The sequence below is a fragment of the Oncorhynchus nerka genome, linkage group LG20 (genome assembly GCF_034236695.1).
Source record: "Oncorhynchus nerka isolate Pitt River linkage group LG20, Oner_Uvic_2.0, whole genome shotgun sequence".
In the NCBI taxonomy this organism is placed as follows: Eukaryota; Metazoa; Chordata; class Actinopteri; order Salmoniformes; family Salmonidae; genus Oncorhynchus; species Oncorhynchus nerka.
Genome location: NC_088415.1, coordinates 4,306,690 through 4,330,210, shown reverse-complemented (window position 1 = coordinate 4,330,210; position 23,521 = coordinate 4,306,690). Strand labels below are relative to the sequence as shown.

Below are 23,521 nucleotides of genomic sequence, written 5' to 3'. Positions count from 1 at the left end.
TAGTGTAATCAGGTAGTCTATAAGTCTACTTCTATGTGTCATCAGGTAGTCTATAGATCTAGTCTTAAGTCTATGTGTCATCAGGTAGTCTATAAGTCTATAGACTTCTATGTGTCATCAGGTAGTCTATAGACTACTTCTATCTACTTAGACTATGTGTTATCAGGTAGTCTAGTCTATAGACCTACTTCTATGTGTCATCAGGTAGTCTATAGACCTACTTCTATGTGTAATCAGGTAGTCTATAGACCTACTTCTATGTGTAATCAGGTAGTCTATAGACCTACTTCTATGTGTAATCAGGTAGTCTATAGACCTACTTCTATGTGTCATCAGGTAGTCTATAGACCTACTTCTATGTGTCATCAGGTAGTCTATAGACCTACTTCTATGTGTAATCAGGTAGTCTATAAGTCTACTTCTATGTGTCATCAGGTAGTCTATAGATCTACTTCTATGTGTCATCAGGTAGTCTATAAGTCTACTTCTATGTGTTATCAGGTAGTCTATAGACCTACTTCTATGTGTCATCAGGTAGTCTATAAGTCTACTTCTATGTGTTATCAGGTAGTCTATAGACCTACTTCTATGTGTCATCAGGTAGTCTATAGTACTTCTATGTGTCATCAGGTAGTCTATAGGTCTACTTCTATGTGTCATCAGGTAGTCTATAGACCTACTTCTATGTGTCATCAGGTAGTCTATAGACCTACTACAAGCAGGTAGTCTATGTGTATCAGGTCAGGTAGTCTATCTAGACCTACTTCTATGTGTAATCAGGCTATAGACAGGTAGGTCTATAGACCTACTTCTATGTGTAGACATCAGGTAGTCTATAGACCTACTTCTATGTGTAATGTGTCAGGTAGTCTATAGACCTACTTCTATGTGTGTCATCAGGTAGTCTATAGACCTACTTCTATGTGTCATCAGGTAGTCTATAGACCTACTTCTATGTGTCATCAGGTAGTCTATAGGTCTACTTCTATGTGTCATCAGGTAGTCTATGTGTAATCAGGTAGTCTATAGGTCTACTTCTATGTGTCATCAGGTAGTCTATAGGTCTACTTCTATGTGTCATCAGGTAGTCTATAGGTCTACTTCTATGTGTCATCAGGTAGTCTACAGGTCTACTTCTATGTGTCATCAGGTGCGCATCCTTACTCAACATTGACAGTGTCGCTCCAAACAAAAGACAATCACTAAACTGACAAAACTTGCAAATGGAATTAAATAAATTGGTCTCTCAATGGGCCATAAAAACAAAAATATATATTTTCTACTGCTCAAAAAAAAGAAGCTTGGTCGATTAACAGCCTATTGACCAACCAATCGATCAGTCAGCCCTAAAAAAACATGACACCCAAACTCATTCATAAGATTGGTTCGCACTTGAGGTCCCTGGGGTCTCCCCCGGTAAATCTGCATTTAGTTTTAAAACACCTCATTGTTGGAACCAACTACACAATACATTACAATAGGATGTTCTGGTACCTCTTATCAATTTAGAAAAAAAAATATTGATTTCTCACCTTCTTAATGAGAAATGTAATTGTTTTTTCTTTCTTGAGTATTTGTCATTGTATATGCAGGGCTCCCTGTGAAAGAGAACCTGGTCTCAATGGTGACTCCCTGCTTAAATAACATATATATATATATATATACTAGTGGTAATTTGAAAGATACACATCTGCTAACTAACATCACAGCATTGGCGCATTAGGTAGGTTTATTCGTAATGAAATAATCCCTTTGATGATGGAGACATGTTGATGGGATTTTCTCTGAATGTTATCGACTCAAATTTAATTTCAACTTTATATATTTTTTTTCCCACATCACTGGTTAGAGGGCAACCTGCAGAACATTTTTGAAATGTTGCATTTTGACACGGGGGGTCACCGGAATAGAAAGAGAAGCACACTGTTTAGTCAAAATCACTCCTATTGATTATCACGTTGAAATCAAGTGCGTGAAAAGGAGGAGATGGGGCACGTCCTGTTAAAACAGCTAAACAATAAAACACGCGGAATCTGTGAATCGTGTGAATCCCTGGTTAGAAGACTATTTGTAGAAGACTGCTTGGTTAGAAGACTATTTGTAGAAGACTGCTTGGTTAGAAGACTGCTTGGTTAGAAGACCATTTGTAGAAGACTGCTTGGTTAGAAGACTGCTTGGTTAGAAGACCATTTGTAGGAGACTGCTTGGTTAGAAGACCATTTGTAGAAGACTGCTTGGTTAGAAGACTGCTTGGTTAGAAGACTGCTTGTTAGAAGACTGCTTGGTTAGAAGACTGCTTGGTTAGAAGACTGCTTGGTTAGAAGACCATTTGTAGAAGACTGCTTGGTTAGAAGACTATTTGTAGAAGACTGCTTGGTTAGAAGACTATTTGTAGAAGACTGCTTGGTTAGAAGACTATTTGTAGAAGACTGCTTGGTTAGAAGACTGCTTTTAGAAGACTGCTTGGTTAGAAGACTGCTTGCTTAGAAGACTATTTGTAGAAGACTATTTGTAGAAGACTGCTTGGTTAGAAGAGTTAGAAGACCATTTGTTAGAAGACTGCTTGGTTAGAAGACTGCTTGGTTAGAAGACCATTTGTAGAAGACTGCTTGGTTAGAAGACTGCTTGGTTAGAAGACTGCTTGGTTAGAAGACTGCTTGGTTAGAAGACTGCTTGGTTAGAAGACCATTTGTAGAAGACTGCTTGGTTAGAAGACTGCTTGGTTAGAAGACTATTTGGTTAGAAGACTATTTGTAGAAGACTGCTTGGTTAGAAGACTGCTTGGTTAGAAGACTGCTTGGTTAGAAGACTGCTTGGTTAGAAGACTGCTTGGTTAGAAGACTGCTTGGTTAGAAGACTATTTGTAGAAGACTATTTGTAGAAGACTGCTTGGTTAGAAGACCATTTGTAGAAGACTATTTGTAGAAGACTGCTTGGTTAGAAGACTGCTTGGTTAGAAGACTATTTGTAGAAGACTGCTTGCTATAAGGTTCATTTTGAAGTGCTGCATTTTGATTCAAGTCAAGACAAATATCTATGGAACGTCGAATGTTGATGTTGGGAGACTGCCATCACAGAAAAGGGGAAAGAGACCACTTTTCCCTGTTAGTTCATTTAAACCAATCACAACGTGGCATAGCATAGCAGCAGTGACAACGGTTGGCTGCTATTTAAGTGATAGTTTGACTGTCAAATCCATGAACTAGACTTTTCCCAGAGAAATATTCACCAGCGCCTGACAAAAAAAAAAAAGGGCTCCAGACCTGCAATTGACTGATTGAAACGATCGATAGGAAGCAGACGAACCAGTTTGTCCGATGGAGGACATGGGTATGGTCTTGATAATGTGGGTGCCCGGCTTGGAGGTGGAGGTAGGCATGCTGCTGTAGGACAAGATGGTGGGCTTTCCCCCTACGGTGGTCCCGGCCTTGGAAGTGGTGATGATGGTGGTGGGCGTGCCGTCGGCTGACGTCACCAGCTTCAGGATAGTACCCGCCGGAAGAGGACCCTTCGTCTGGCGGGACAGGAAGAGAGAGAGAGAGAGACAGAGAGAGAGACAGAGAGAGACAGACAGAGAGACAGACAGAGAGACAGACAAGAGAGAGAGACAGAGAGACAGACAAGAGAGACAGACAGAGAGAGACAGAGAGAGAGAGAGACAGAGAGACAGAGAGACAGACAGACAAGAGAGAGAGACAGAGAGAGACAGACAGACAAGAGAGAGAGACAGAGAGAGACAGACAGACAGACAAGAGAGAGAGACAGAGAGAGAGAGAGACAGACAAGAGAGAGACAGACAAGAGAGAGAGAGAGAGAGAGAGAGAGGGGTTAGAAGTGAAGACGAGAGGTGGAAGCTAACGTATATCATGCTACACCTTTGTGAAATAGAGCCCCACCTTGAAGTTGGTGTAATATCTGTGGAGGTGGATTATACCACCTGTTGGTTAATGAAAACAACCAGCACTATTTCAGCCTGGTAGACAGTTGGAGACTCGTTCACCTCTATACGCTAGAACTCCATATCTGTTTCCATAGGAACTATGGATGAGAATCACCTGACGATTTGAATTCACCAATAAGTTGATCGTTGTGTACTGTCCTGCATTACACAACTAGAGGCACCACTGTCCTGCATTACACAACTAGAGGCACCACTGTCCTGCATTACACAACTAGAGGCACCACTGTCCTGCATTACACAACTAGAGGCACCACTGTCCTGCATTACACAACTACAGGCACCACTGTCCTGCGTTACACAACTAGAGGCACCACTGTCCTGCGTTACACAACTAGAGGCACCACTGTCCTGCGTTACACAACTAGAGGCACCACTGTCCTGCGTTACACAACTAGAGGCACCACTGTCCTGCGTTACACAACTACAGGCACCACTGTCCTGCTTTACACAACTAGAGGCACCACTGTCCCACAACTACAGGCACCACTGTCCTGCATTACACAACTACAGGCACCACTGTCCCACAACTACAGGCACCACTGTCCTGCATTACACAACTACAGGCACCACTGTCCCACAACTACAGGCACCACTGTCCTGCATTACACAACTAGAGGCACCACTGTCCCACAACTACAGGCACCACTGTCCTGCATTACACAACTACAGGCACCACTGTCCCACAACTACAGGCACCACTGTCCCACAACTACAGGCACCACTGTCCCACAACTACAGGCACCACTGTCCTGCATTACACAACTAGAGGCACCACTGTCCTGCATTACACAACTAGAGGCACCACTGTCCCACAACTACAGGCACCACTGTCCTGCGTTACACAACTAAAGGCACCACTGTCCTGCATTACACAACTACAGGCACCACTGTCCTGCATTACACAACTACAGGCACCACTGTCCCACAACTACAGGCACCACTGTCCCACAACTACAGGCACCACTGTCCCACAACTACAGGCACCACTGTCCCACAACTACAGGCACCACTGTCCCACAACTACAGGCACCACTGTCCCACAACTACAGGCACCACTGTCCCGCATTACACAACTACAGGCACCACTGTCCCACAACTACAGGCACCACTGTCCCACAACTACAGGCACCACTGTCCTGCATTACACAACTACAGGCACCACTGTCCTGCGTTACACAACTACAAGCACCACTGTCCTGCATTACACAACTACAGGCACCACTGTCCCACAACTACAGGCACCACTGTCCTGCATTACACAACTACAGGCACCACTGTCCTGCGTTACACAACTAGAGGCACCACTGTCCTGCATTACACAACTAGAGGCACCACTGTCCTGCATTACACAACTACAGGCACCACTGTCCTGCATTACACAACTACAGGCACCACTGTCCTGCATTACACAACTACAGGCACCACTGTCCTGTATTACACAACTACAGGCACCACTTTCCCACAACTACAGGCACCACTGTCCCACAACTACAGGCACCACTGTCCCACAACTACAGGCACCACTGTCCTGTATTACACAACTACAGGCACCACTGTCCTGCATTACACAACTAGAGGCACCACTGTCCCACAACTACAGGCACCACTGTCCTGCATTACACAACTACAGGCACCACTGTCCTGTATTACACAACTACAGGCACCACTGTCGCACAACTACAGGCACCACTGTCCCACAACTACAGGCACCACTGTCCCACAACTACAGGCACCACTGTCCCACAACTACAGGCACCACTGTCCTGTATTACACAACTACAGGCACCACTGTCCTGCATTACACAACTAGAGGCACCACTGTCCCACAACTACAGGCACCACTGTCCTGCATTACACAACTACAGGCACCACTGTCCTGTATTACACAACTACAGGCACCACTGTCCCACAACTACAGGCACCACTGTCCCACAACTACAGGCACCACTGTCCTGTATTACACAACTACAGGCACCACTGTCCCACAACTACAGGCACCACTGTCCTGCATTACACAACTAGAGGCACCACTGTCCTGCATTACACAACTAGAGGCACCACTGTCCTGCATTACACAACTACAGGCACCACTGTCCTGCATTACACAACTACAGGCACCACTGTCCCACAACTACAGGCACCACTGTCCCACAACTACAGGCACCACTGTCCTGCATTACACAACTACAGGCACCACTGTCCCACAACTACAGGCACCACTGTCCCACAACTACAGGCACCACTGTCCCACAACTACAGGCACCACTGTCCTGCATTACACAACTACAGGCACCACTGTCCTGCGTTACACAACTACAGGCACCACTGTCCTGCATTACACAACTACAGGCACCACTGTCCTGCATTACACAACTACAGGCACCACTGTCCTGCATTACACAACTACAGGCACCACTGTCCTGCATTACACAACTAGAGGCACCACTGTCCCACAACTACAGGCACCACTGTCCTGTATTACACAACTACAGGCACCACTGTCCCACAACTACAGGCACCACTGTCCTGTATTACACAACTACAGGCACCACTGTCCCACAACTACAGGCACCACTGTCCCACAACTACAGGCACCACTGTCCTGCATTACACAACAACAGGCACCACTGTCCTGCATTACACAACTACAGGCACCACTGTCCTGCATTACACAACTACAGGCACCACTGTCCTGCATTACACAACTACAGGCACCACTGTCCCACAACTACAGGCACCACTGTCCTGCATTACACAACTACAGGCACCACTGTCCTGCGTTACACAACTAGAGGCACCACTGTCCTGCGTTACACAAGTAGAGGCACCACTGTCCTGCGTTACACAACTACAGGCACCACTGTCCTGCTTTACACAACTAGAGGCACCACTGTCCCACAACTACAGGCACCACTGTCCTGCATTACACAACTACAGGCACCACTGTCCCACAACTACAGGCACCACTGTCCTGCATTACACAACTACAGGCACCACTGTCCCACAACTACAGGCACCACTGTCCTGCATTACACAACTAGAGGCACCACTGTCCCACAACTACAGGCACCACTGTCCTGCATTACACAACTACAGGCACCACTGTCCCACAACTACAGGCACCACTGTCCCACAACTACAGGCACCACTGTCCCACAACTACAGGCACCACTGTCCTGCATTACACAACTAGAGGCACCACTGTCCTGCATTACACAACTAGAGGCACCACTGTCCCACAACTACAGGCACCACTGTCCTGCGTTACACAACTAAAGGCACCACTGTCCTGCATTACACAACTACAGGCACCACTGTCCTGCATTACACAACTACAGGCACCACTGTCCCACAACTACAGGCACCACTGTCCCACAACTACAGGCACCACTGTCCCACAACTACAGGCACCACTGTCCCACAACTACAGGCACCACTGTCCCACAACTACAGGCACCACTGTCCCGCATTACACAACTACAGGCACCACAACTACAGGCACCACTGTCCCACAACTACAGGCACCACTGTCCTGCATTACACAACTACAGGCACCACTGTCCTGCATTACACAACTACAGGCACCACTGTCCTGCATTACACAACTACAGGCACCACTGTCCTGCATTACACAACTAGAGGCACCACTGTCCCACAACTACAGGCACCACTGTCCTGTATTACACAACTACAGGCACCACTGTCCCACAACTACAGGCACCACTGTCCTGTATTACACAACTACAGGCACCACTGTCCCACAACTACAGGCACCACTGTCCCACAACTACAGGCACCACTGTCCTGCATTACACAACAACAGGCACCACTGTCCTGCATTACACAACTACAGGCACCACTGTCCTGCATTACACAACTACAGGCACCACTGTCCTGCATTACACAACTACAGGCACCACTGTCCCACAACTACAGGCACCACTGTCCTGCATTACACAACTACAGGCACCACTGTCCTGCGTTACACAACTAGAGGCACCACTGTCCTGCGTTACACAACTAGAGGCACCACTGTCCTGCGTTACACAACTAGAGGCACCACTGTCCTGCGTTACACAACTACAGGCACCACTGTCCTGCATTACACAACTAGAGGCACCACTGTCCCACAACTACAGGCACCACTGTCCTGCATTACACAACTACAGGCACCACTGTCCCACAACTACAGGCACCACTGTCCTGCATTACACAACTACAGGCACCACTGTCCCACAACTACAGGCACCACTGTCCTGCATTACACAACTAGAGGCACCACTGTCCCACAACTACAGGCACCACTGTCCTGCATTACACAACTACAGGCACCACTGTCCCACAACTACAGGCACCACTGTCCCACAACTACAGGCACCACTGTCCCACAACTACAGGCACCACTGTCCTGCATTACACAACTAGAGGCACCACTGTCCTGCATTACACAACTAGAGGCACCACTGTCCCACAACTACAGGCACCACTGTCCTGCACCACTGTCCCATTACACAACTACAGGCACCACTGTCCTGCATTACACAACTAGGCACCACTGTCCTGCATTACACAACTACAGGCACCACTGTCCTGCATTACACAACTACAGGCACCACTGTCCTGCATTACACAACTACAGGCACCACTGTCCCACAACTACAGGGCACCACTGTCCCACAACTACAGGCACCACTGTCCCACAGGCACCACTGTCCCACAACTACAGGCACCACTGTCCCACAACTACAGGCACCACTGTCCCACAACTACAGGCACCACTGTCCCACAACAGGCACCACTGTCCCACAACTACAGGCACCACTGTCCTACAGGCACCACTGTCCCGCATTACACAACTACAGGCACCACTGTCCCACAACTCAGGCACCACTGTCCCACAACTACAGGCACCACTGTCCTGGCACCATTACACAACTACAGGCACCACTGTCCTGCGTCCTACACAACTACAGGCACCACTGTCCTGCATTACACAACTACAGGCACCACTGTCCTGCGTTACACAACTACAGGCACCACTGTCCTGCATTACACAACTACAGGCACCACTGTCCTGCGTTACACAACTAGAGGCACCACTGTCCTGCATTACACAACTACAGGCACCACTGTCCTGCATTACACAACTACAGGCACCACTGTCCTGCATTACACAACTACAGGCACCACTGTCCTGTATTACACAACTACAGGCACCACTGTCCCACAACTACAGGCACCACTGTCCCACAACTACAGGCACCACTGTCCCACAACTACAGGCACCACTGTCCTGTATTACACAACTACAGGCACCACTGTCCTGCATTACACACACTAGGCAGTCCCACAAACTACAGCACCACTGTCCCACAACTACAGGCACCACTGTCCTGCATTACACAACTACAGGCACCACTGTCCTGCATTACACAACTACAGGCACCACTGTCCACACACTACAGGCACCACTGTCCCACAACTACAGGCACCACTGTCCCACAACTACAGGCACCACTGTCCCACAACTACAGGCACCACTGTCCTGTATTACACAACTACAGGCACCACTGTCCTGCATTACACAACTACAGGCACCACTGTCCCACAACTACAGGCACCACACCACTGTCCTGCATTACACAACTACAGGCACCACTGTCCTGCATGTACACAACTACAGGCACCACTGTCCCACAACTACAGGCACCACTGTCCCACAAACTACAGGCACCACTGTCCCACAACTACAGGCACCACTGTCCTGCATTACACAACTACAGGCACCACTGTCCTGCATTACACAACTACAGGCACCACTGGCACCACCTGTCCTGCATTACATTACACACAGGCACCACTGTCCCACACAACTACAGGCACCACTGTCCTGCATTACACAACTACAGGCACCACTGTCCCACAACTACAGGCACCACTGTCCCACAACTACAGGCACCACTGTCCTGCATTACACAACTACAGGCACCACTGTCCTGCATTACACAACTACAGGCACCACTGTCCCACAACTACAGGCACCACTGTCCTGCATTACACAACTACAGGCACCACTGTCCTGCATTACACAACTACAGGCACCACTGTCCTGCATTACACCACTGTCCTGCATTAACTACAGGCACCACTGTCCTGCATTACACAACTACAGGCACCACTGTCCTGGCACCACTGTCCTGCATTACAGGCACCACTGTCCTGCACACAACTACAGGCACCACTGTCCTGCATTACACAACTACAGGCACCACTGTCCTGCATTACACAACTACAGGCACCACTGTCCCATTACTACAGGCACCACTGTCCCACAACTACAGGCACCACTGTCCTGCATTAACACAGGCACCACTGTCCTGCACAGGCACCACTGTCCCACAACTACAGGCACCACTGTCCCACACAACTACAGGCACCACTGTCCTGGCACCACTGTCCTACAACTACAGGCACCACTGTCCCACAGGCACCACTGTCCTGCATTACACAACTACAGGCACCACTGTCCTGCATTACACAACTTGTCCCACAACTACAGGCACCACTGTCCTGCATTACACAACTACAGGCACCACTGTCCTGCATTACACAACTACAGGCACCACTGTCCTGCATTACACAACTACAGGCACCACTGTCCCACAACTACAGGCACCACTGTCCTGCATTACACAACTACAGGCACCACTGTCCTGCATTACACAACTACAGGCACCACTGTCCTGCATTACACAACTACAGGCACCACTGTCCTGCATTACACAACTACAGGCACCACTGTCCCACAACTACAGGCACCACTGTCCTGCATTACACAACTACAGGCACCACTGTCCCACAACTACAGGCACCACTGTCCTGCATTACACAACTACAGGCACCACTGTCCTGCATTACACAACTACAGGCACCACTGTCCTGCATTACACAACTACAGGCACCACTGTCCCACAACTACAGGCACCACTGTCCCACAACTACAGGCACCACTGTCCTGCATTACACAACTACAGGCACCACTGTCCTGCATTTACACCACTGTCCCACAGGCACCACTGTCCCATTACACAACTACAGGCACCACTGTCCTGCATTACACAACTACAGGCACCACTGTCCTGCATTACACAACTACAGGCACCACTGTCCTGCATTACACAACTACAGGCACCACTGTCCCACACAACTACAGGCACCACTGTCCTACTACAGGCACCACTGTCCCACACACAACTACAGGCACCACTGTCCTGCATTACACAACTACAGGCACCACTGTCCCACAACTACAGGCACCACTGTCCCACAACTACAGGCACCACTGTCCCACACAACTACAGGCACCACTGTCCCACAACAACTACAGGCACCACTGTCCCACAACTACAGGCACCACTGTCCCACAACTGGCACCACTGTCCCACACAACTACAGGCACCACTGTCCTGTGTCCTGCATTTACAACTACAGGCACCACTGTCCCACATCACACAACAGGCACCACTCCACAACTACAGGCACCACTGTCCCGACAACTACAGGCACCACTGTCCCGCACCACTGTCCCACAACTCAGGCACCACTACAGGCACCACTGTCCCACAACTACAGGCACCACTGTCCCACAACTACAGAACTACAGGCACCACTGTCCCGCATTACACAACTACAGGCACCACTGTCCCACAATTACAGGCACCACTGTCCTGCACCACTGTCCTGCACACAACCACAGGCACCACACAACTACAGGCACCACTGTCCACAACTACAGGCACCACTGTCCCGCATTACACAACTACAGGCACCACTGTCCCACAATTACAGGCACCACTGTCCTGCACCACTGTCCTGCATTACACAACTACAGGCACCACTGTCCTGCATTACACAACTACAGGCACCACTGTCCTGCATTACACAACTACAGGCACCACTGTCCTGCATTACACAACTACAGGCACCACTGTCCTGCATTACACAACTACAGGCACCACTGTCCTGTGTTACACAACTACAGGCACCACTGTCCTGCGTTACACAACTACAGGCACCACTGTCCTGTGTTACACAACTACAGGCACCACACATAACTAAATGTATTACTGTCCTGCGTTACACAACTAAATGTATTACTGACCTGTAGGATGTGCTGGAGGCTGGAGCCAGCCTGTCCCGTAACCGTTCCTGTCTGACCAGGCTTGGTCTGGACCACGGACATCACCTTCCCCAGGTTGGACAGGTTAGACAGCTAGAGGACAGGAAGTAGGAGAGACCGACAGGAAGTAGGAGAGACCGTCAGATCACAGAGGAAAGACTGGTCTAACACCACATGACTTTTACTATCAACATAGGTCTATTTCTATTTAATGTAATGCAGCATGACACTGGGGGGAATGGACTGTTCCACTGTACATGTTTAATATGTGACCCCCCCATGGGGATAATGGACTGTTCTACTGTACATGTTTAATATGTGACCGCCCATGGGGATAATGGACTGTTCCACTGTACATGTTTAATATGTGACCCCCCCATGGAGGGAATGGACTGTTCTGTATTTAATATGTGACCCCCCCATGGGGATAATGGACTGTTCTACTGTACATGTTTTATATGTGACCCCCCCATGGGGATAATGGACTGTTCCACTGTACATGTTTAATATAGGACAGCGGAGTCAATCACCACCTTCCGGAGACACCTGAAACCCCACCTCTTTAAGGAATACCTAGGATAGGATAAAGTAATCCTTCTCACACCCCCCTTAAAAGATTTAGATGCACTATTGTAAAGTGGCTGCTCCACTGGATGTCATAAGGTGAATGCACCAATTTGTAAGTCGCTCTGGATAAGAGCGTCTGCTAAATGACTTAAATGTAAATGTAATATGTGACCCCCCCATAGAGGGAATGGACTGTTCTACTGTACATGTTTAATATGTGACCCCCCCATAGAGGGAATGGACTGTTCCACTGTACATGTTTAATATGTGACCCCCCCATGGGGGGAATGGACTGTTCCACTGTACATGTTTAATATGTGACCCCCCCCATGGGGGGAATGGACTTTTCCACTGTACATGTTTAATATGTGACCCCCCCATGGGGGGAATGGACTGTTCCACTGTACATGTTTAATATGTGACCCCCCCATGGAGGGAATGGACTGTTCCACTGTACATGTTTAATATGTGACCCCCCCATGGGGGGAATGGACTGTTCCACTGTACATGTTTAATATGTGACCCCCCCATGGGGGGAATGGACTGTTCCACTGTACATGTTTAATATGTGACCCCCCATAGAGGGAATGGACTGTTCTACTGTACATGTTTAATATGTGACCCCCCCCATGGGGATAATGGACTGTTCTACTGTACATGTTTAATATGTGACCCCCCCATAGAGGGAATGGACTGTTCTACTGTACATGTTTAATATGTGACCCCCCCATGGAGGGAATGGACTGTTCCAATGTACATGTTTAATATGTGACCCCCCCATGGGGATAATGGACTGTTCTACTGTACATGTTTAATATGTGACCCCCCGCCCCATGGAGGGAATGGACTGTTCTACTGTACATGTTTAATATGTGACCCCCCCCAAGGAGGGAATGGACTGTTCTACTGTACATGTTTAATATGTGACCCCCCCCCCCCCATGGAGGGAATGGACTGTTCTGTATTTAATATGTGACCCCCCCATGGGGATAATGGACTGTTCTACTGTACATGTTGAATATGTGACCCCCCCATGGGGATAATGGACTGTTCTACTGTACATGTTTAATATGTGACCCCCCCCATAGAGGGAATGGACTGTTCTACTGTACATGTTGAATATGTGACCCCCCCATGGGGATAATGGACTGTTCCACTGTACATGTTTAATATGTGAGGGGGGAATGGACTGTTCCACTGTAGATGTGTAATATGTCACCCCCCCCCATGGAGGGAATGGACTGTTCATGTAAAAGACAACAGAAGACATCCTCACTAACCCAATGCTGCACGTCCTTCCCAGACATCACTTTGTTTTGACCCTGGTTGGCCGCGGTCAGCTTAGAACGGGGGGCACAAAACAGACGCAGTGAGTCCCTGCTAAAACCAGGGGTCAATAAGCTGACTGGCACAAAACAGACGCAGTGAGTCCCTGCTAAACCAGGGGTCAATAAGCTGACTGGCACAAAACAGACGCAGTGAGTCCCTGCTAAACCAGGGGTCAATAAGATGACTGGCACAAAACAGACGCAGTGAGTCCCTGCTAAACCAGGGGTCAATAAGCTGACTGGCACAAAACAGACGCAGTGAGTCCCTGCTAAACCAGGGGTCAATAAGATGACTGGCACAAAACAGACGCAGTGAGTCCCTGCTAAACCAGGGGTCAATAAGCTGACTGGCACAAAACAGACGCAGTGAGTCCCTGCTAAACCAGGGGTCAATAAACTGGTCAGCTGACTGGCTTAAAACGTTATTGTTCTAAATACATTTTTATGATGATGCTTGAAACATTGGCATGGATTATTTCAATAAAAGAGTCGAAACGAACAATTACAGAAACCGAACCAGAAATTCTTAAGTGCCTACTGAATTATAAAAAATGATTTATTAAATTAATTATTATATATTATTATATATTATTATTATTATAATAATTATTATATATTTATCAGAGTTCACTGGCTAACTTAGCGATCCTGCTAAGGCCACTAAACAGCCTCTGTCAGGTGTGATCTTACCAGCGTACCACCTCCCCCCAGAGTGAGGGGACTCTTAACCAGAGTGATGGTCTTGGTGACTCCTCCCACTACCGTGGTAACCACCTGGTGTTGCTGGGCAACCGTCACCGTGCCAGACTTGTGCACGGTGATGATTGGCCGATTGGGCGTTCCGGGTGTGGCGACACCTGACGTGCCCACCTGAGCCGCAGCAGTCTTCAGCATGCGAGTAGCTGGGTTACTAATCTGAGAGAAGGAACGAGACATGGAGGGGGTGAGAGTCAGGTTTCAAATATCTACTGTTCTTTTTGTTTTTTTTAATATAAGTAGCGCCTTTAAAGCCCATATGGGCTGGACACCTGTTTCAAATACTGAATATATATTTTTTCCCAAAGTACTCTAATATTATGCTCACAACACAGTTCGTATATGCAGTGTGTTCGGAAAGTATTCAGACTCCTAAACTTTATCACGTTACAACCTTATTCTAAAATGGATCAAATATTTTTTCCCTCCTCATCAAACCTACACATAATACCCTACCCACAATGACATCACAATAACCCACAATGACATCACAATAACCCACAATGACATCACAATAACCCACAATGACATCACAATACCCCACAATGACATCACAATACCCCACAATGACATCACAATAACCCACAATGACATCACAATAACCCATAATGACATCACAATAATTTTAGAGAAGGCCTTTTATTGTGTCCCCAGCACAAGGTGCACCTGTGTAATGATCGTGCTGTTCAATCAGCTTCTTGATATGCCACACCCGTCAGGTGGATGGATTATTTTAGCAAAGGAGAAACACTCACCGACAGGCATATAAACAAATATGTGCACAAAATTTGAGAGAAATAAGCTTTTTTTTGTTCATAATAGAACATTCCTGGGCTCTTTTCTTCTTTCAGCTCATGAAACATGTGACCAACACTTTACATGTTGTGTTAATAATTTCCTTTCAGAATACATTCCTATAGCACTTAGAATAAAATGGTTGCTTCATTCCATATTGATCAAATATCCACATCCCTACTACAAAATCGCTCTAGTGAGCCAGCCAGCTGACTTTATAATTGACAGCTGAGGTTTCCATGGAGTGTGTTACTATTAGTCCAAGCAGGATCTCTTACCATAACAGGCGAAGCTACTTTGACAGTCTGTGCGCCAGGGCTCATGGCTACTGTCTTGACTATGGTGGCACCGGCTGGCAACTGCATGGTGGCCGTGGAAGGCGGGATCTTCTGAGTGGCCGCAGCTGCTGCAGCCAACGCAGCCATGCCACTCATCTGAGGGCTGCTGCCCATTGGCTGAGAAGGAGGAAGCAGATAGGAATAGGCCCACAGAGACAACATACAGTGACGACACCCAAATAACATTTTTTTTGTTGTAAAAAATGTATACAAAAAAAGAGCCAATTTTGTGCCAATTCTTCAGTCTTAGTCCATTATTTGACGGTTAAATGTGAGATGGAATCCCCCCCAGATGGAACCAGAAGGAACCCTGCCAGTTGGAACCAAAAGGAACCCTGTCAGATGGAACCAGAAGGAACCCTGGTAGATGGAACCAGAAGGAACCCTGGTAGATGGAACCAGAAGGAACCCTGGTAGATGGAACCAGAAGGAACCCTGGTAGATGGAACCAGAAGGAACCCTGGTAGATGGAACCAGAAGGAACCCTGTCAGATGGAACCAGGTGGAACCCTGTCAGATGGAACCAGGTGGAACCCTGTCAGATGGAACCAGGTGGAACCCTGTCAGATGGAACCAGGTGGAACCCTGTCAGATGGAACCAGAAGGAACCCTACACAGTGCACTACATTTGACCAGAACTCAGACCATAAATATATTTATTTATTCATACGGTTCCCTGTGCGACCTGGGCCGGCACCACCATTCGGACCCCAGCAGGAAGTGATGTAACCATGACAGGGGATTTCCCGCCCTGGTTGGCCTGTCTCACCGTGACGATGGAGGCGCCTGTGGTGGAATGGGGAGCAGACACCTTAAGAATAGCTGAAGAGGAGAAACAATAAAACCCTGTTTAGAAGGTTGCTGATCTGGAAGGAAACCATTATATTTTGATGTAAAAATAATAATAATAATAATAACAATAATAATAACAATAATACTAATAATAACAGTAATAACAGTAATAATAATATATAATAATAGTAATAATAATAATATAATAGTAATAATAATAATAATAATAATAATAATAACAATAATAATAATAATAATAATAACAATAATAATAATAATAATAATAATAATAATAATAACAGTAATAACAGTAATAATAATATATAATAATAGTAATAATAATAATAATAATAACAATAATAATAGTAATAACAATAATAATAATTATAATAATAATAACAATAATAATAATTTAAAAAACAGATCGTTTAGACAGCATGTCTTTTCCTTCACCATAGCCTTTACAATCTACTTATTTTTGAAAAGTTACAGAGAAATGAAACTATAGCATTTAAAATATTACAGTAACAGCCTAAAAACTGTAAGTGGCGGTTACCTGGTCCGCGAGCAGGAACTGGACTTCCAGGCATGGAGGGGACCAGGGTGATGCCCTGGAGAGGGTGGCCCTGGGCGGACACTGCCGAGGCCGAGACGGGGCTTTTGGGGGAGGAGTTGACCGGCAGTGGTGTCGCGGGGCTGACGCCGGTCGTGGTGGCGGCCGGGGCGGGGGGGATATCGTACTTCTGCAGCTGTAACAGGTAGGTGTCTGCCGTTGGTACCGCCCCCCAGCTCACCTCCAGGCTACTGGTGTTGGCTCTCACCAGCTGCACCCTCGACGGGGGGCGGGGCTTCTCTGTGGGGAGACGGATAAAAACAGAGCAGCGGTTAGGATTTAAATAACAACCGGAATAAATTATTTACATTTTGTCATTTAAAAAATATATTTTCAATTAACACACACACAAGCATTTTTGTGATTAACCAGCATCATGCTGACTGGGGAATAACCAGCATCATGCTGACTGATGAAGGGAATAACCAGCATCATGCTGACAGGGGAATAACCAGCATCATGCTGACTGGGGAATAACCAGCATCATGCTGACAGGGGAATAACCAGCATCATGCTGACAGGGGAATAACCAGCATCATGCTGACAGGGGAATAACCAGCATCATACTGACAGGGGAATAACCAGCATCATGCTGACTGATGATTAACCAGCATCATGCTGACTGATGATTAACCAGCATCATGCTGACTGATGAATAACCAACATCATGCTGACTGATGAAGTGAATAACCAGCATCATACTGACTGATGAATAACCAGCATCATACTGACTGATGAATAACCAGCATCATACTGACAGGGGAATAACCAGCATCATACTGACTGATGATTAACCAGCATCACACTGACAGGGGAATAACCAGCATCATACTGACAGGGGAATAACCAGCATCATACTGACTGATGAAGTGATTAACCAGCATCATGCTGACTGGGGAATAACCAGCATCACACTGACAGGGGAATAACCAGCATCATGTTGCCTGATGAATAACCAGCATCATGCTGACTGATGAAGTGAATAACCAGCATTATGCTGACTGATGAAGTGAATAACCAGCATCATACTGCCTGATGAAGTGACAGGTGAATAACCAGCATCATGCTGCCTGATGAAGTGACAGGTGAATAACCAGCATCATGCCGCCTGATGAAGTGACAGGTGAATAACCAGCATCATGCCGCCTGATGAATAACCAGCATCATACTGACTGATGAAGTGAATAACCAGCATCATACTGACTGATGAAGTGAATAACCAGCATCATGCTGACTGATGAAGTGAATAACCAGCATCATACTGACTGATGAAGTGACAGGTGAATAACCAGCATCATACTGACTGATGAAGTGAACAACCAGCATCATGCCGACTGATGAATAACCAGCATCATACCGACTGATGAATAACCAGCATCATACTGACTGATGAAGTGAATAACCAGCATCATACTGACTGATGAAGTGAATAACCAGCATCATGCTGACTGATGAAGTGAATAACCAGCATCATGCTGACTGATGAATAACCAGCATCATACTGACTGATGAAGTGAATAACCAGCATCATACTGACTGATGAAGTGAATAACCAGCATCATACTGACTGATGAATAACCAGCATCATACTGACTGATGAATAACCAGCATCATACTGACTGATGAAGTGAATAACCAGCATCATACTGACTGATGAAGTGAATAACCAGCATCATACTGACTGATGAATAACCAGCATCATACTGACTGATGAATAACCAGCATCATACTGACTGATGAAGTGAATAACCAGCATCATACTGACTGATGAAGTGAATAACCAGCATCATACTGACTGATGAAGTGAATAACCAGCATCATACTGACGAATAACCAGCATCATGTTGCCTGATGAATAACCAGCATCAGACTGACTGATGAAGTGACAGGGGAATAACCAGCATCATGCTGACTGATGAATAACCAGCATCAGACTGACTGATGAAGTGACAGGGGAATAACCAGCATCAGACTGACTGATGAAGTGAATAACCAGCATCATACTGACAGGGGAATAACCAGCATCATGTTGCCTGATGAATAACCAGCATCACACTGACAGGGGAATAACCAGCATCATGTTGCCTGATGAATAACCAGCATCATACTGACAGGGGAATAACCAGCATCATTCTGCCTGATAAATAACCAGCATCATGCTGACAGGGTAATATCCAGCATCAGACTGACTGATGAATAACCAGCATCATACTGACAGGGGAATAACCAGCATCACACTGACTGATGAATAACCAGCATCACTCTGCCTGATAAATAAACAGCATCATTCTGCCTGATGAATAACCTGCATCATACTGACTGATGAATAACCAGCACCAGACTGACAGGGGAATAACCAGCATACTGACAGATGAATAACCAGCATCATACTGACTGATGAATAACCAGCATCATACTGACAGGGGACTAACCAGCATCATACTGACTGATGAATAACCAGCATCAGACTGCCAGGGGAATAACCAGCATCATGCTGCCTGATGAATAACCAGCATCATACTGACAGGGGAATAACCAGCATCATACTGACTGATGAATAACCAGCATCATACTGACAGGGGAATAACCAGCATCATACTGACAGGGGAATAACCAGCATCATACTGACAGGGGAATAACCAGCATACTGACTGATGAATAACCAGCATCATACTGACAGATGAATAACCAGCATCATACTGACTGATGAATAACCAGCATCATACTGACAGGGGAATAACCAGCATCATACTGACTGATGAATAACCAGCATCATACTGACTGATGAATAACCAGCATACTGACTGACAGGGGAATAACCAGCATCATACTGACTGATGAATAACCAGCACCAGACTGACAGGGGAATAACCAGCATACTGACTGATGAATAACCAGCATCATACTGACAGATGAATAACCAGCATCATACTGACTGATGAATAACCAGCATCATACTGACAGGGGACTAACCAGCATCATACTGACTGATGAATAACCAGCATCAGACTGACTGATGAATAACCAGCATCATGCTGCCTGATGAATAACCAGCATCATGCTGCCTGATGAATAACCAGCATCATGCTGCCTGATGAATAACCAGCATCAGACTGCCTGATGAATAACCAGCATCAGACTGCCTGATGAATAACCAGCATCATGCTGACTGATGAATAACCAGCATCATGCTGACTGATGAATAACCAGCATCATGCTGACTGATGAATAACCAGCATCAGACTGACTGATGAAGTGACAGGTGAATAACCAGCATCATGCTGCCTGATGAAGTGAATAACCAACATCATGCTGACTGATGAAGTGAATAACCAACATCATGCTGACTGATGAAGTGAATAACCAACATCATGCTGACTGATGAATAACCAGCATCAGACTGACTGATGAAGTGAATAACCAACATCATGCTGACTGATGAATAACCAGCATCAGACTGACTGATGAAGTGAATAACAAACATCATGCTGACTGATGAAGTGAATAACCAACATCATGCTGACTGATGAAGTGAATAACCAGCATCATACTGCCTAATGAAGTGACAGGTAGAGGCACACTCACCTGTCTCCAGGTACCAGAGGTCCTTACAGCACACCTGGTTGTTCCAGGCCTTGCGGTAGCCGTCCCGTCCGCTCCACACGTACAGACGTGAGTTGATGGCCACGGAGCAGTGACCGGCTCGGGCCCTGGGGATGTTATCCTCTAGAGAGTCCAGTAGAACTGACTCCCACACCATCGAGTCTGGCCAAATACGATGTTATCGTCAATGGAAACAGTATTTTTTTTTTTTTTTTACCTTTATTTAACCAGGCAAGTCAGTTAAGAACACATTCTTATTTTCAATGACGGTCTAGGAACAGTGGGTTAACTGCCTGTTCAGGGGCAGAACGACAGATTTGTACCTTGTCAGCTCGGGGGTTTGAACTCGCAACCTTCCGGTTACTAGTCCAACGCTCTAACCACTAGGCTACGCTGCCGCCCCATGGGGACAAGAGGAGCAGCATTTTAAATGGGTCAGTTGAGGGGTACATTGTTTCCAGAGGTATGTTTGTCAGTCAGAAGTGAGGTTTTTTTTAGGGGATTTCTTTTGTTGTTGCATTTTTGTGCTTCACTGCTGACTGTGTTTGTACTCAATGTTTGATAAAAACTGGGCATCAAATGTGGTAATTTTTAGGCCATTTTATCTAAGAGAGTGGTGTGTTGGGGCAGCCTGACATAACTAGGTTGAGACAGGCCAGTCTGGCATAACTAGGTTGAGACAGGCCAGTCTGACATACCTAGGTTGAGACAGGCCAGTCTGACATACCTAGGTTGAGACAGGCCAGTCTGACATACCTAGGTTGAGACAGGCCAGTCTGACATACCTAGGTTGAGACAGGCCAGTCTGACATACCTAGGTTGAGACAGGCCAGTCTGACATACCTAGGTTGAGACAGGCCAGTCTGGCATAACTAGGTTGAGACAGGCCAGTGTCGGTCAGCCAGACATACCTAGGTTGAGACAGGCCAGTCTGGCATACCTAGGTTGAGACAGGCCAGTCTGACATACCTAGGTTGAGACAGGCCAGTCTGACATACCTAGGTTGAGACAGGTCAGCCTGACATACCTAGGTTGAGACAGGCCAGCCTGACATACCTAGGATGAGACAGGCCAGTCTGGCATAACTAGGTTGAGACAGGCCAGTGTGACATACCTAGGTTGAGACAGGCCAGCCTGACATACCTAGGATGAGACAGGCCAGTCTGGCATAACTAGGTTGAGACAGGCCAGTCTGGCATAACTAGGTTGAGACAGGCCAGTGTGTAGGGTCAGCCTGACATACCTAGGTTGAGACAGGCCAGTGTGACATACCTAGGTTGAGACAGGCCAGTGTGACATACCTAGGTTGAGACAGGCCAGTCTGACATACCTAGGTTGAGACAGGCCAGTGTGACATACCTAGGTTGAGACAGGCCAGTGTGACATACCTAGGTTGAGACAGGCCAGTCTGGCATACCTAGGTTGAGACAGGCCAGTGTGACATACCTAGGTTGAGACAGGCCAGTGTGACATACCTAGGTTGAGACAGGCCAGTCTGACATACCTAGGTTGAGACAGGCCAGTCTGGCATACCTAGGTTGAGACAGGCCAGTGTGACATACCTAGGTTGAGACAGGCCAGTCTGACATACCTAGGTTGAGACAGGCCAGTGTGTTGGTGCACTTCCACTCCTTCTCGTGTGTCGCTACTTTGACATCATCCATCACCAGGGGAACCCAGCCTCCGAACACGTACATCCTGTTACAGAACAGACAGGTGAGGAGGGAGACAGACAGAAAGACAGAGAGCGAGCGAGACAGAGAGAGCGAGACAGAGAGCGAGCGCGAGACAGAGAGCGAGCGCGAGACAGAGAGCGCGAGACAGAGAGAGAGCGCGAGACAGAGAGAGAGCGCGAGACAGAGAGAGAGCGCGAGACAGAGAGAGAGCGCGAGACAGAGAGAGAGCGCGAGACAGAGAGAGAGCGCGAGACAGAGAGAGAGCGCGAGACAGAGAGAGAGCGCGAGACAGAGAGAGAGCGAGCGAGACAGAGAGAGAGCGAGCGAGACAGAGAGAGAGCGAGCGAGACAGAGAGCGAGCGAGACAGAGAGAGAGCGAGCGAGACAGAGAGAGAGCGAGCGAGACAGAGCGAGCGAGACAGAGAGAGAGCGAGCGAGCGAGACAGAGAGAGAGCGAGCGAGACAGAGAGAGAGCGAGCGAGACAGAGCGAGACAGAGAGCGAGACAGAGAGCGAGACAGAGAGCGAGACAGAGAGCGAGACAGAGAGCGAGCGAGACAGAGAGAGACAGAGAGCGAGACAGAGAGAGAGGTGGGACAGGTGAGTTTGTGAGGAATAAAGATGGCCATGAGTATGATCCTGTGACTCAGTTGGTAGGAGCCAACAATGCCAACTCGGTGGGTTAAATTCCCACAGGGATCACATAAGCACATTTTAAAACATGACATTGAACTCACTTGTTGGTGATAGTTGTGGCAGAGTGGAGGCTGCGAGGGAGAGGAGCTGTTCCGTTGATCGAGGGCTTATTCCATGTGAGGGTGTCTGCAGAGGAAAGCAAATAACTCATCCAGCCACTGTACTTAAAAAAAAAAAAAAAGTCTCAATTTTTTATCATTTCAGCCCAGGAAGTAGGC

The 23,521-nt window shown here is 47.1% G+C and overlaps 1 protein-coding gene across 1 annotated transcript in view; it reads right to left on the bottom strand.

Moving 5' to 3' along the window:
- The window catches only part of LOC115121975 (host cell factor 1-like), an 81,941-nt gene that overhangs the window by 47,952 nt on the left and 10,468 nt on the right, over positions 1–23,521 (bottom strand). The window contains 10 exon segments of the mRNA XM_065005136.1: positions 3,307–3,514; positions 12,123–12,233; positions 13,988–14,047; positions 14,726–14,950; positions 15,865–16,041; positions 16,595–16,746; positions 17,273–17,569; positions 20,915–21,094; positions 22,524–22,630; positions 23,345–23,429. Coding sequence (XP_064861208.1) covers positions 3,307–3,514; positions 12,123–12,233; positions 13,988–14,047; positions 14,726–14,950; positions 15,865–16,041; positions 16,595–16,746; positions 17,273–17,569; positions 20,915–21,094; positions 22,524–22,630; positions 23,345–23,429 — 1,602 coding nt within the window.